The 14,583-nt window shown below is 42.2% G+C and overlaps 1 protein-coding gene across 4 annotated transcripts in view; it reads right to left on the bottom strand.

Moving 5' to 3' along the window:
- The window catches only part of PTPN14 (protein tyrosine phosphatase non-receptor type 14), a 149,543-nt gene that overhangs the window by 36,573 nt on the left and 98,387 nt on the right, over positions 1-14,583 (bottom strand). For all 4 annotated transcript variants that reach the window (XM_048492756.1, XM_048492664.1, XM_048492912.1 and 1 more), the window contains exons 4-5: positions 5,052-5,149; positions 2,817-2,884 (exon numbers count right to left, since the gene is read on the bottom strand). In XM_048492756.1, coding sequence (XP_048348713.1) covers positions 2,817-2,884; positions 5,052-5,149 — 166 coding nt within the window. The remainder of the gene's footprint in view (positions 1-2,816; positions 2,885-5,051; positions 5,150-14,583) is intronic.

The following is a 14,583-nucleotide window of genomic DNA, read 5'->3' on the forward strand; positions in this document are numbered from 1 at the left end:
ACCAAGAATGTCAGAAGAATGAAAAGGGGGGGGGGGGCTGAATTCTTCTCAGCTACATGCATGTCTGTTGATAGCATCTTAGAATTACGTGATCAAAAGTTTTGCTGTCCATGTTATTTAAAACATGCAATACAATGCACTCATAATTTCAGCAATTAAAACAAATATGTATATTATGCAACAGTAGGTCATATGTAGCTCTGAGTTTTTCTTTTAAAATAATTTCATACAAATTGTATTTTTGCTTAATTTCAAAAATGAAAAAGAGAACCTAGCATACTCCCCCCCAAGTGATTACTTCAGAATGCCAGAAGGCTATGTGCATTTGTACCTGACTAAACTGTCTTTTTCTTACTGATTAGGGGCCTCCCTGTAATATTTGCTCCTGACAATGAAAAATGTGAATGCCATAACTTGCTAATGAAAAATGGCATTGTACATGTCTGCACACAGCTACACACCTGTGAGGTGTTCTTCTGCGTACATAACTTTGTTCTTTTGACTGCTGAAGAAATGCCGTTTGACATATATTGTAACTGCACAAGATCAAACAAAGTCCAAGCACAGCAAGCCCCTCACCAGTTCAGAAACTTCTTGGAATAATATTCTTGCCTGCCCTAGGCAAAGCCTCTGGTCCATTCAGGATTCAGTTAATAAGGCTTATTATTAATGTGGACAATCAACTTATTAACAGTAAACTAGAACTATCCCATTTGGACAGTAAAATGACTTGAAAATACTGAACACTAAACCACTTTAGTGACTGGGAAACTCCAGTTCATTTAGTCACTAATTTTAGCATTTTAGCTTCACAACCTTCTCATGAAGAAGGTTAAGTTGAGATAGTTCTGGTCCAAGGATATCCAAGGCTGAACAGAGATTTGATTCTGGGCCCTCCCCTATACTCAAGCCCAACATTCTGTTCACAGAGTTCACTGGATGGTCTTGGGTAGGCTACTCTAAAAGAAGGCTGCAATACAAATGTACTCAAAAGAAAAATTGCACCTCTGCTTCTGAAGCATCCTGGGACACATTTTATGTCTCCTACTGATAATTCTAAGAGCAGTGGGAATCAAATTGTTAAGGGTTCATCATGATCTTAAGCAAAAAAATAAAATGGATAATTCTGCCATATTTACAGTATACCTCGCTCCATACTATTTGTTCTAATTTATTTAGAAAATTTGCATCCAACCTTTTATAAATAATGCTCATTAGCAGACATAAGATATACCGTATATACTCACATGTAAGTCGAATTTTTCAGCACATTTTTTGTGCTGAAAAAGCCCCCCTCGACTTATACGTGAGTCAGGTGAATTTTTAAAAATATTTTAGGGTTTTTATTTTGTCGGCCGCCAGGGGGCGCAGTTTTTAGGCTAGTGGCATCAAAATTTCAGGGATTTTTCAAGAGACTCTCCTGATGATACCATCCAAGTTTGGTGAAGTTTGGTTCAGGGGGTCCAAAGTTATGGACCCTCAAAAGGGGTGCCCCCATCCCCCATTGTTTTCAATGGGAGCTAATAGTAGATGGGGCTACATTTTGAGCCAAACTTCACTAAAACTAGGTGGTATCATCAGGATAATATCTTGCCGACACCAGCCAGGTTTGGTGATGTTTGGTTTGAAGGGGTCCAAAGTTATGGAACCCCAAAGGGGGTGCCCCATCCCCCATTGTTTCCAATGGGAGCTAATAGGAGATGGTGCTACATTTTGAGAGTCCATAACTTTGGGCCCCCTGAACCAAACTTCACCAAACCTGGGTGGTATCACCAGGAAGGTCTCCTAAAGATACTCTGAAATGTTGGTACTGCTAACATAAACATTCCTCCCCGGGCCAAAAATCAAGTTTTGAAAGATTTTAACTTTTGTGTTTCAGCTTGGTTGCTAGCTGAGCTAAGGTTTTTGTACTTTTAAAGTTATTGTTGAGACCATATTGTTCTTGATGACCCTCTTTTCCACTTACAGAGCTAGTTTACTGTTTTTCTTTGAAATAAATATTCAAAAACATTTAACCTACTGATGCCTCAATGTAATTTTATTGGTATCTATTTTTATTTTTGAAATTTACCAGTAGCTGCTGCATTTCCCACCCTCGACTTATACGCGAGTCAATAAGTTTTCCCAGTTTTTTGCGGTAAAATTAGGTGCCTCGGCTTATATGCGGGTCGACTTATACACAAGTATATACGGTACTAACAAATGCTTGGCAGAAGCACATACGAGATCATCCATAGGGATGATTCTAGCAGAAGCTGAGACACACAGCTTACTGAGTGGACCCGATTTTACTTCCCAAAAAATCTGTAGCCAAGAATGCACCTTGTTCCTTTCTAGTACAGAAATTGTAAAAGTCAACCCATATATGAACTTATCCAATTCTGGGTTCAGTTTCTCAATATCGCCTGACTTATGAACTCATGAGATCCCTACACACTGAGGCACACTATTGGTCCATCTACCTCAGTGTAACATACTCTCTTAGTAATTTTGAAACAATACCTTTCTAACTGAGGTTGGGGAAACCTGGACCTTCTGTTTGCAAACTAGGTACTCTACCACTGAATTATGGTCCTGTTACTAGGATATGAGGGAACCTTGAGAGCTGACTTTTTATATGTACACATATACAGACTGAGCATATGAAAAAAATTATACCTGAGATTATAGTGTTTAGTAACATGAATAAAGTGCTAATTTAGGGGAGAACAACACTAATATTTTATGGTCTGGTTTGTTCCCACTCCCTAAAACCATAGCCGAGCAACAAGGAGTTGCATAATACTTTTAAAGAAAAGTCACAGGTTTTAGCTTACCATAGGAAACAAAACATATTCCCGGAGAAAATCATGAGATTCAAAGTGATTGTAATCTCCAAAATCAGCTGTATGGGAGAAGGAAAGAGGAGAAAAAGATTAAATACTACCTCCACAATCAAACCGGCACCGTTCCGCATTCAGTTAAAAATGACAGCTAAATTTGTGAACTACCAAGGCAAATGGAACCCACCAGCCCAGCCATACGTAGCTGAACCTTACCCTGATTTACACAGAGTGTAAAGCAGCAGAACTGACAAGTACCTTGGAAAGCCATGATAAATTGGATGGTGGTGTTTGGCTAGATGGGTCACAAGTTCTGGAGAACATATAATGCCCACTCTGAGAGAAAGCCATTGGCTGAGACAAAGCAATGCAAGTCTTCAGGTAAAGACAAAAAAACTGTGTAACTCTTTTCCTGTTGATGTCTACCAATTTCTTGAATTTTCATCCTTCTCAGGAAACATATGCTCTGAGTGAACAAACTGCTTTAGAGGATGGACTCAATGGCATCACATCCCCATTGAACTCTGCCTCCTCCCCAGACTGCCCTCAAACATTCAGGAACTTCCCACTCCCAAGCAAGCAGCCCTACAAGTAGAAATACTTTGAGAAATAAAGAAGAAGAAGAGTTTGGATTTATATCCCCCCTTTCTCTCCTGCAGGAGACTCAAAGGGGCTTACAATCTCCTTGCCCTTCCCCCCTCACAACAAACACCCTGTGAGGTAGGTGGGGCTGAGAGAGCTCTGAGAAGCTGTGACTAGCCCAAGGTCACCCAGCTGGCGTGTGTGGGAGTGTACAGGCTAATCTGAATTCCCCAGATAAGCCTCCACAACTCAGGCAGCAGAGCTGGGAATCAAACCCGGTTCCTCCAGATTAGATACACGAGCTCTTAACCTCCTACGCCACTGCTGCTCCTAAAGTCTCATAAAGACTATGGTCAAGCTTTGGTGACTACAGTATGCATTCAATTCATCATAGCACATTAATTTTGTATTTTAATTTCAAAGCTGTGTGCAGAATGGAGTTGGTAGTCTTTCCTAAGGATGATAATATTGCATTTAAAAGAAGCTCTTTTGTATCTTTTTCTACGCAGCTTAACTTTAAAAGGAATAAAACTGCCCAAGGGATTTTATTTTAATTGATTCAGATCAAATACTGTCTAAAAGATTGTCACATGCAATATGTTGGAAATTCCCATCGTAAATTATGCTGTTCAAATATTGTTGCAAACTCTTAAAGACAGTTTTACACTATTTGGGGGTGCTGAAAATGCCATTTCATTTTGTTTGATCACAAATGTGAAGGAAGCCAAGTAGACTGTGGAACCAGTAGACTGGGGTTTTATTGTTTTTTGAATGTTTTGTATTGGAAAAGGCACAGTATAAATGTTTTAACAAACAAATAAAAATAACCAAACAGGATACTTAACTACAATTCCTCAATGTGAATGGATGGAGTGCTAGACTAGCTAGATCTTTTGCCAGATATAGCACAGGTCATTTTACATAATAAGGAACCATACAATTTGTCAGCATTGCAAGATTCATATTCTCTCTCTTTTTTTTTATTACGCAAAGTGGTTGTGTTGTTATCCACATATCCTTTTAATCCTCTCAGAAGCCCAGTGAGGTAGATTAGGCTGAGACAATGTAACTGGCTCAAGGTATTTCATGTGAATAGGAATTTGAACTTGTGTACCCAAACTCCTTGACACCCTCGCCACTATACCACTTTGGCTCTAATTAAAAAAAAAATTGGGACAAAGGTTAGTTATTATTTACTCATTACTCTTTCTTGCTATAAGAGCAAAAAGAATAATGCCAACAAGATTCAGTATCATTTAATGAAGAAAGAAAACTGATTCAGTTAAGACTTTCTCATACAGAGTTCTTCTTGATTTGAAAACTAAAAATTCAGTGCGAAGGTTCTCATTTTTAAGTCCCCATTTAGCTACAGAGCAGGAATCCTGAGCTCTTCTGTAGACTGGGATAAAGAGAGAAAAAAGATATTGAATCCTTCCAAATACAATAGGGACAATTTCTTAGATGTTTAATTCAATATATGTATAACTGTTGTTTCTAAGCAATATGCTACTGCTTTTTAAATCAGTGACTAGTTTCATATCAGCTTTCATGCTTAGGAAGTTTTCATTACTAATCTTAGAGTAAATCCCCATTATGGTCTAAGAAACAAATAGAACTAGAAGAAATTAGCAGGTGTGCTCATCGCACCTTGAACAGCCAATGCAGCTAGCCTTATGCCTTGTTCCAGTGAAGATCGCAATCGCCCATCAAGAACATCTTTTTTTACTTGTAGGTAATACTGATACCTGCAAATAAAAGAAATAGCAAAATTAAACCAACAGGATATCTCCTTTGATATTTTCTCATAGAGCCAACCCCCCCCCCCACCACCACATTGAGATTTTGTTTCCACACAAACAAGATCTGTATATTTTTATTTTATTTTATTTATTTATTATTCAATTTATACACCGCCCTCCCCCTAAGGGCTCAGGGCGGTTACAACATGCTCATAATAGATGCCTACTCATGCTAACTGTGCAACATTTGATATAAGGACAACAGATAAACTTCAGTGGCTAGTTTAAGAATCAGAATAATACATCCTGCAGTGTTTTAAACCACTGAAATAGCCACTATCATCTTTATTTATGCTGATTTGTTTGCCATCCTCAAGAGGATTCAGATGGCACATAAAATATTGAAAACCTGCAAACAATAATAAAATTAAAATATCTGACACCAACATTAATCAATTATTTAAAAATAACAACAGTAACAACAACAATACTCCATAAAACCAGATTAAAAAGTGAATAATTTACACAACGACCCTCCCAGTTTTTGAAAGGTAGAATAGTGGGGCTTTTCTTAACTTTCACTAGTAAGTTGTTTCATCATGTAGAAGGTACAACTGAAAGGCCTTATCAGGGGAAGTAGCAGACGGTACTTTCTGCAGGAAGGGATCTTCAAAAGACCCTTCAAAAATGAACTGAGATGATGTAGGCAGGGAAGAATAAGAAGAGCTTGTATTTATACCCTGCTTTTCACAAGCATAAGGACTCTCAAAATGGCTTGCTAACTCCTTCCCTCCCCTCCCCACCTTGTTAGGTAGGTGGAGCTGAGAGAGTTCTGAGAGAGTTCTGACAGAATTGTGACTGGCCCAAGGTCTCCCAGCAGCCTTCATGTGGAGGAGCAGGGAAACAAATCTGGTTCTCCATAGAATTATAGAGCTGGAAGAGACCACAAGGGCCATCAAGTCCAGACCCCTGCCATACAGGAATACACAATCAAAGTACCTTGAGAGATGGCCATCCAGCATCTATTTTAAAACCTCCAAAGGAGGAGTCTCCACCACCCTCCAAGGCAGTGAATTCCACTGTCAAACAGCCCTTACTGTCAGAAAGTTCTTCCTAATATTTAGGTGGAATCTCTTTTCCTGCACCTTGAACCCATTACTCCTGGTCCTAGTCTCTGGAGCAGCAAAAAATAAGCTTGCTCCATCTTCAACATGACATCCCTTCAGATATTTAAATATGGTTATCATGACACACACACACACACACACACACACTCAGAGGTGGGATCCAACCAGTTCTCACCACTTCTCTAGAAGTGGTTACTAATTTTTTCTGAGTGCTGAGAAGGGGTTACTAAAGAAACCTCCCTGCCCAATAGGGACTGGAGGTGCGTGTGTGCGGTGACGCCACAGTTTGAATCCCACCACCATCAGAACCTGTTTTTAAAATTTTTGGATCCCACCACTGCACACACTCCACCACTATACCACACTGGCTCTCAACAGAATATCACAATAGGAGAAGCAGTCATGTAGATATGTGGGTTCCAGGTCATGAAGGGCTGTATGGGTAATATTAGCACCCTGAACTGAACCTAGAAACCAGAAGTCAATCAAATAATTTCAAAATTTGTGTAATATTATATTTTGCCTTGCTGAGAACAATAAACTGGCTGCAACATTTTGCACAAGCTGAAGGTTCCAAATCATTTTCAAGGGCAGTCCCATATGGAGCATGTTGCAACAGTTTAATATCAAGGTACTTTGGTACTGATTCATGCAGCCAGAACAATTAGGTCAAAGTATGCAAAAAACTTCCATGCCAAGTGAAAATGGAGAAATGCTTTTTTCCACACAGATCTCACATCTTTCTCTAGAAACAACACTAAATAAAAAACCTCACGCCCCACCCTCACACTCAGCGCAGAATGGTGCAGTCATGTCCCAAACAGAGGGAGTGAAATACTATCCAAAGCCACAGCATTACCAACCAGGATTCACTTTGTCAGGATTCAATTAAACTTGTTCATCTTTTGTCGCTACACCATAGCACCCAAGCTCTTGCTCAGGATCATAACGGGAGTATCAGGGGGTTTAGATCAAGAAAGATGCAGGTGGGTGTCAAAGTATGTTCCTGCATCTGATGTTAATTTACACAGAATTTTTAAAAAGCAGTGTCTGCACCAGCTCTGTTCACATAGCCAGGTTCCCATGTTAAAAGCAGGAAAATAGGAAACAGGATTAAAGAAATTTTCCCATATGCTTTCTATACTTCTTGCAGTGATTGCTCCCTCAAGGTATTCATATCATTCACTGTTATATCATTTCTCCCTGACCTTTCTCCCAAAACCATCCTTATCCATACATATTTAAGTACAAAACATACACCTAATTTATAATAAATATCTATTCATTTTATCAATGAGAAACTTTAAAATTATTTTACTTTAGTATATTTCTGTGTTGTTGCTACTGTAGAATAATAACTATGTCAAGATTATATTCAAAACTACTGAAGCACAATAAATTGAGCACTATTTTTACTGTAGTTTACATGAGTGAAACTGAGATTCAGCAACCTGCCACTAGACAGCACCAAAGTTCTGGTCAAGCCTGGATTTTCTTGCTGTTATTAAGAAGCTACTTCAAACAGTTGCTGCGTATTTAAAAACAGTGATTGTTTGCTTTAAAATTCTGAAGTATTTTGATAGTTCTGAGGGATTTTCAGTAACAGTATGAAGAAAAAAATTAAAAGAGAACCAGCCAAGCGTCTGAGACCCTAAGAGCACCTTATTGGTATCGCAGAGTTGTTTTGATAAATCCACTTAGGTCATATATGCACTGCACTGCGAGTCTGCATGGTGGCACTCCATTTATTTACCTGATAAATAAACTAAATGACTAATTTAGAACTATGGTATCAAACCAGAAGATTTCTATACAAGTGTACCCTTAAAACTGACCATGTAATACTCACACAAAGTTTGTAATGATCCTCAATTATTAGCTGAACACATTTTCTTTTATAACGGTATATAAATCACTGATGATCATATTCATATAAGAGATCTTTGTTGTTATAATTTGCCTCACATCCAGCTAACTACTGCAAGCAATAGTAAATTCCAAATACACACTGAGAGACAAATATTGTGTAAAGCATCTCTGATTGCTTTTGGGTAACCCAGATAGACATTATGTGGAAAAAAAATTCATATTTTAAAGTCATCACAGCTTCACATAACATAGAGTGGTCCCCTTATTTTAAGACACATTAACTTCAATGTAGAGAAAACATGTAGAAGAAAAAGGAAACATGTAGAGAAAACATGTAGAGAAAACATGTAGAGAAAACATGTAGAAGAAAAAGGGAAATGAGGAATATTTACCACTGAAAGCAACAGAATTAGATAGCCCTACTCACCCTGAAATTTACAGATGATCAACTACTTCTTATTGTGGTAGGTACTGTTTATAGTTTAGTTCTCATGTTTTTTTTAAATCTAATCATATTGAGATCATTCTTCAAAAACTTGAGACTCACTTTTCAATGCCAACCTACAGATGGCATCCACTTTTAACTCAATCTTATGTTTAATTTTATTTTATGATATTGGCTAAATCTGTGCCTGTCTTTTCCTCAAATTCTCCTGTTTCTGTCCTTTAAGAAAATTGAGCCCCCTTTCCCACTAAAAAGCAAAAAAGTAACTAACAAGTCATCAGTATAAAGTTGTGCTCATTCTCCATCCTCAGCCCATCTTTCAGGTCTAACTGACAGTTGTACAAGAAATATTCAGAAATTACTCATTTTCTAAAAAAAAACAGGGAACCCTCATCGACCTATCCCCGCCAAGAATTCCACTGCACCCTGAAGTCCAGAAACACTTTAAAGACAGAACTCACAGTTCAACACTGGGGTCAGCCTGGCCAGGTCCAGATTTATAGTCCTTGCTCTGCCCCAAAGCTCCACCTTCGAAGTCCATGATTCAGCAGTATAAAGCCAGACCTGACCAGGCCCAATCCACATTTTGACACTGGGCTCAGCCTGGCCAGCCCTAGCTTTAAACTGCTGGCTCCACCCCTTTAGCACCACATGTCAGTTGGGGGCTTTCCCCACTTACCTTCTGCTGCGCGCTACTCCGGGAAAGTAGTGCGGGATCCAGCGGCGCTCCCCACTTGCAAGGGCGGCAACCACACAGCAGCCCCGACGCTGCCGCTCTTGCACCACCTCAGCGCGCGTCAATTCTTGGCGCTGAAGAAACGTCACCTTTTGATGGGAACCCCGAGAGCACGCCAGGAATGACGTGTGCTGAGGGGGCGCGAGAGCGGCACGCAGCAGAAGGTGAGTGGGGAAAGCCCCATGGATTTCAGAGGCAGAGCCAGCAATATAACTCAATCTTATGTTTAATTTTATTTTGAACACAGCCAGGCCCAGCCTACATCTGAAAGCTGAACCCAGCCATGCTACACCAAGGGAGATGGGATAGGGGTTTTCAGTGCTTGTCCTAGGTGCTATTTTGCATACATATGCTCCTGTGGGAAAATGAAGATATTGTACAGTATCTCTCCATTCCCATTCATCATTAAGCATTTCTTGCAGCATTACAGTTTTCATAATCTCAGTTCTTCCAAAGCAGAGTGTTCTTGATCTGCTCAGGCATGGGAATGATTATTTATACCTTCCCTATTTTTAAAAGAGCTGAATAACAACAATGCTATTTCCCGTATTCAGATGGACTTTTCACTTTAAAAAAATATTATTCATTGAAGGCTGCATATATCCCCTAACCGGTGATTCAGTCTCCCTAATTATTTTTAAGGTGAACAACAGTAACTATGCCTCTGTCATAACCATACTTACCTCCTTTCCTTGGGGACAGGAGATCATATCAACAGTACGGGAGTAAGGGCTCTGTACTTGCATTGCAACTACAACATAAAGGGGCTATTTTAAGAAACCACTGCTGATTATGAAGTCCTTATTTCCATATTAGTTAACTGAGCAGTAGTAAAACATACTCTAATGGTATAACTCAAGAATGGAGGCAATTTTCTCCCTTGGGATTCCTTGCAAAGTATGTATTTTTTTAAAAGAGTTTTTGTGCTTTGACAGTATTACACTATTACAGATTGCCAATCTCATTCCAACGGGAATTTATGGGAGTGGAAAGCAAGTCCTGACAAAGCCATAGCAAGATGGTTATTTCCCAAACTCTCTTCAGCTGAAAACATGATTTGTAACCTTGTACATTATAAGAAGCACATTGTTCTAATTACAGTAAAATGACAGGATTGTTCTTCAGAATCAAAGCAGAAAAAAGGCCCCCAAAAAGCTTATCTAATCTAGGATGGTACCCTCATGAATTTCTTTGAACCCCTTGTGAGGTTCTTGGCTCACATTATATCTCCAAGTAGGATATATTCTAACAATGACGGCATTGTCATTGTGCACACTTAGACAAAAAGGTGGATCTGGGGGGACAGAGGAGGTTGATACTTCAGGGGCCACTTTCAGGTGTCACAAGGGGTGCAAATTGGCCAATCTCTTCCACCCCAGCCACAGCCACCAGCCCAACTGCCCACTGTTGCACTGCCTGGCACAACAGGCAGTGCATCCCTCAGCCTGAAAGAAGGCAGACAGGCATGCAGGTGGCCGAGCAAGTGGGCACCCTGACAGTGGCCAGCAGCCTAGCTAAAGAAGGCGAAGGCAGGAAGCTACTGTGGAAGCAATGCTCTGAAGCATCCCCGAGGGGAGGTGCCTGTTGTGGCAGGGCGGCTGGCCTCGATGCAGTCCGGCTGGGCGCTCTTTGGATAGCCCTCTGGCTGCCCTCACTGTGCAAAGGTGAGTTGCCTTTCCAGGCTGGAACAAAGCCCATGAGAATGCTGGGGGGTGAGGATGGGGGTTAAAAGAGGAGTTATAAAAAGTGCCGGAGCTCAGGGGAAATGACCTGGATCTCTCTGGGAGCACTTTGGCCTTCATGTAGACAACAGATATTCCTGGATGAGCCCTGGGCAGTGCTCTCTAAAGTAATCCAAGAGAGCAGGGCTGGGCTCTGATGGTTCTCCCTCCCTCCCACCAGGAAATTCCCCCTGGGTGAGCCCCATTGTACTGGGAAAGTTTGGCCAGTGAGGTTTTTGCACTGGATCCCTTTGAATTCCATTCTAGCTAGCATGCACTTTTCTCCCCCTCTCCCTTCCTCCAAATAATCCTCATGCCTAGCAGCACCTCAGCCTGTTAACTCGGCTTGAGGGTTCAAGTGGCAATTTGCACTTTAGAGGCCCTGAGCTGGAAGTGGTTGGTGAGCTCTAATTGCTGTCAGTCACTCAAGCACCATGCAAGGTGAGGCCCCCAACTTGATGTCACAAGTGATTGAGAAGTTTTGTGAGATGGCTGAGATTCAACGTCCCTGTTGTTGCATACAATCCTCAGTCAAACGGATTGGTTGAGAAATCTGTTCAAAGTTATGGGAGACTGATAAAGGCTTATGTGTTAGATCATACAAGTTCTTGGGATCAGGCTGTGCCTTTCTTGACTTTTGCCCTTTGTGATTCTGTGCAAGAGAATTTGGGATTCAACTCTAACCAGTTGTTGTTTGGTAGGGATGTTAGAGGTCCCTTGAGTTCAGTCAGAGTCCATTGGGAGGGCATGACAGATGATTCTTGTCCCAAGGACTTGAGTGCCTATTTTTGCAAGCTTCAAAGGACTTTGCAGGATGTTAGAGTTGCTGCTGCAGAAAAACTGAAGCAAGCACAGAAAGACAAAAGACCTACTTTGATGCTAAGGCAGGGGTCCCCAAACTATGGTTCGGGGGCCAAATCAGGCCCCCGGAAGACATTTATCTGGCCCGCTGGGCAGAAGCGGATCTCCCCCTTCTCTATCTCCTTTTCCCCAGGTTTACAAACAGCATTAAGCGCGGGTGACTCACTGCTCATTCCAAGCGGCCGGAGGGGACCATAACAATGCAGCAAGGGGGGGAGAGAGAAAGGCGGCAGAGCTGCCTTTCTCCTCCTCCCCCCCTTGCCGCATTGGTATGGTCCCCTCCGGCCGCTTGGAATGAGCAGCGAGTCGGCCGCGCTTGAGGCTGTTTGTTAACCTGGGGGTCAGGGTGCCAAACTCCAGGCGGCCCCTGGAGCTTGGCACCCCGACCCCCAGGTTTACAAACAGCCTCAAGTGCGGGCGACTCGCTGCTCATTCCAATCGACCGGAGGGGACCGTACCAATGCGGCAAGCTGGAAGAGAGAAAGGCGGCAGAGCTTCAGGGCCGGATTGGAAGGGGACCGCGGGGGTGAGGGGCTCGGCCAGGAGCGGGTCGAGGGCGGATGGATGGCGCCCCCCCGTGGGCGGCACTTGGTCCGGCCCCCGGCTGGGCTCTGGCCATGCGTGAACTGGCCCCCTGTTTAAAAAGTTTGGGGACCCCTGTGCTAAGGCAAGACTGCGCAGCTTTGCAGTGCGAGATAAAATGCTGTTGTTGTCAGTAGAAAGTCCAGTCAAATTGGGAGTTGTCTGGAAAGGCCCTTATGATGTGCTAAGGATATTGTCTAATGATAATTATATAATACGGGAGATCAATGGAAACAATGTGAACAGAATAGTGCATGCAAACAGGTTGAAACCTTATTATGAAAGATCTGCAATGACTTTTCCACTGCAAGTTAACTCAGATGCTGATGCTTTGAGTCACTGTAGTTTAATGTTGTAATCATCTCATGTTCTTCATTTCTTGTAATGCCATCTTATTGCTGCTAATGTATATATTATAAATTGTAAATTCTGAACTGGTACCAATGTAAATATGTCTGTGGAGCTATAAATTTTGGAACATTAAGCCCCAAAATTTTAACTTTGGGGGGGCGTGTGGGGAAATTGTGTGTCTTAGCCTAACTGTAGCCATTTTGAAACAGGCTTATTGCTGAAAGGTAGTTCTCAAAATGATCTTGCCTTTTCTGGCTCTCTCCCAGCTTGATTGAGTTGATACCGAGTAGCTGCACTGGCTGAAGGTCACAGCCCAGCTGTGGGATGTTTCCTTAATGGCAAAATTTCAACAAGCCCTTTCAAGTATTTGCTTGCTCCACCCCCAGGAGTTTTAGAAAAGTCCTCAAGAACTTCGAGACAAACTGACTGCCCCTATCCGAAATTATTTTGTCACGGGCAGAGTGTAGGCGATAGATATGCTGAATGAACATTCTGGCCAGTTTGGGGGCACTTGGAATGGACGAGCAGAGAATAAAATGTGCCTGTTTGGAGAACAAATTCACCCCCCCCCCTAAATTACAGTTCTACCATGGCTGGCATGCAGATCGGTGATAAAATCCATAGTAATAACCTTCCAAGGACCACTGGGGGCGGAATCGGGTGAAGAAGACCTTGTGGTTTCCCAGCATTACCTTTAGTCATGGCACATGAGGAACAACTACTAACATAGACATCTATATCTTTGTGCATAGTGCGCCACCAGAATTGACGCGTAAGGAGGTGATGAGCTTTTACAAATCCAAAATGTCCAGCTGCTTTGGAATCATGCCCCTGCTGGATGATTGCACTGCAAAGAGAAGGTGGTACAAAAAGCAGGTCGCCCCTCCAACAGTCTGTCATGTAAGTTCAAGGAATTGCCTCCCTCCTCCGGTGGAATGGGCTGTTTACCCTCTAGGAAGGCGGAGAGAAGTTCGGAAGGACAGTTGGGATTGTGTTGGGCGCATCGTGGAGGCGGGCTTGTGACCAGGTAGTTACTGTTAAGCCCAACTGGGAGGAGGAAAGGACAGTTTGAGGGACTCTTAACTTCACCCCCATCGATATCCCATTTGGAAAGTGGGAAAGCGCGTCTGCCGAACGGTTGGATTTGCCCAGGAAGAAATGAATGGTGAATTGGAATGAGAGAAAAAATCACCCCAATGGAGTTGTTTGGCTGTGAGTCTACCAGGAGTACAAAGCGCAGCTAAGTTTTTATGATCAGTCCAGATTTCAAAAGGGCACTGAGCACCTTCTAACCCAGTGGTTCTCAAACTTCCTAATGCAGCGACCCTTTAATACAGTTCCTCATGTTGTGGTGACCCCCAAACCTAACATTTATCCATTTCACAGATGGAGAACATTGATGCAGTGTCTTCAGCGACACCTGTGAAAGGGTCGTTCGACCCCCAAAGGGGTCATGACCCACAGGTTGAGAACCACTGGTCTAACCAGTGCCTCCAAGTAGACAGAGTCTGTTTGATTGCACCAGTCTCTTTATCTCCCACAGTCCAATTTACTTCAGAGCCTGTAAATTTCTTAGGTAGGCACAGGGTTGCAATTTACCATCCAGCCCCCTCTGCAGTAGGGCTGCTCCTAAAGCTTTGTCTGAGGCATCTACATGTACAACGAACGGCAGGGAGGGATCAGCATGTTTGAGAATGGGTTCAGAAGTGAATGCTCGTTTGAGAGCGTCAAAAGCTGTTTGGCAAGAT

The sequence above is a fragment of the Sphaerodactylus townsendi genome, linkage group LG01, assembly GCF_021028975.2.
Source record: "Sphaerodactylus townsendi isolate TG3544 linkage group LG01, MPM_Stown_v2.3, whole genome shotgun sequence".
NCBI classification, from domain to species: Eukaryota; Metazoa; Chordata; class Lepidosauria; order Squamata; family Sphaerodactylidae; genus Sphaerodactylus; species Sphaerodactylus townsendi.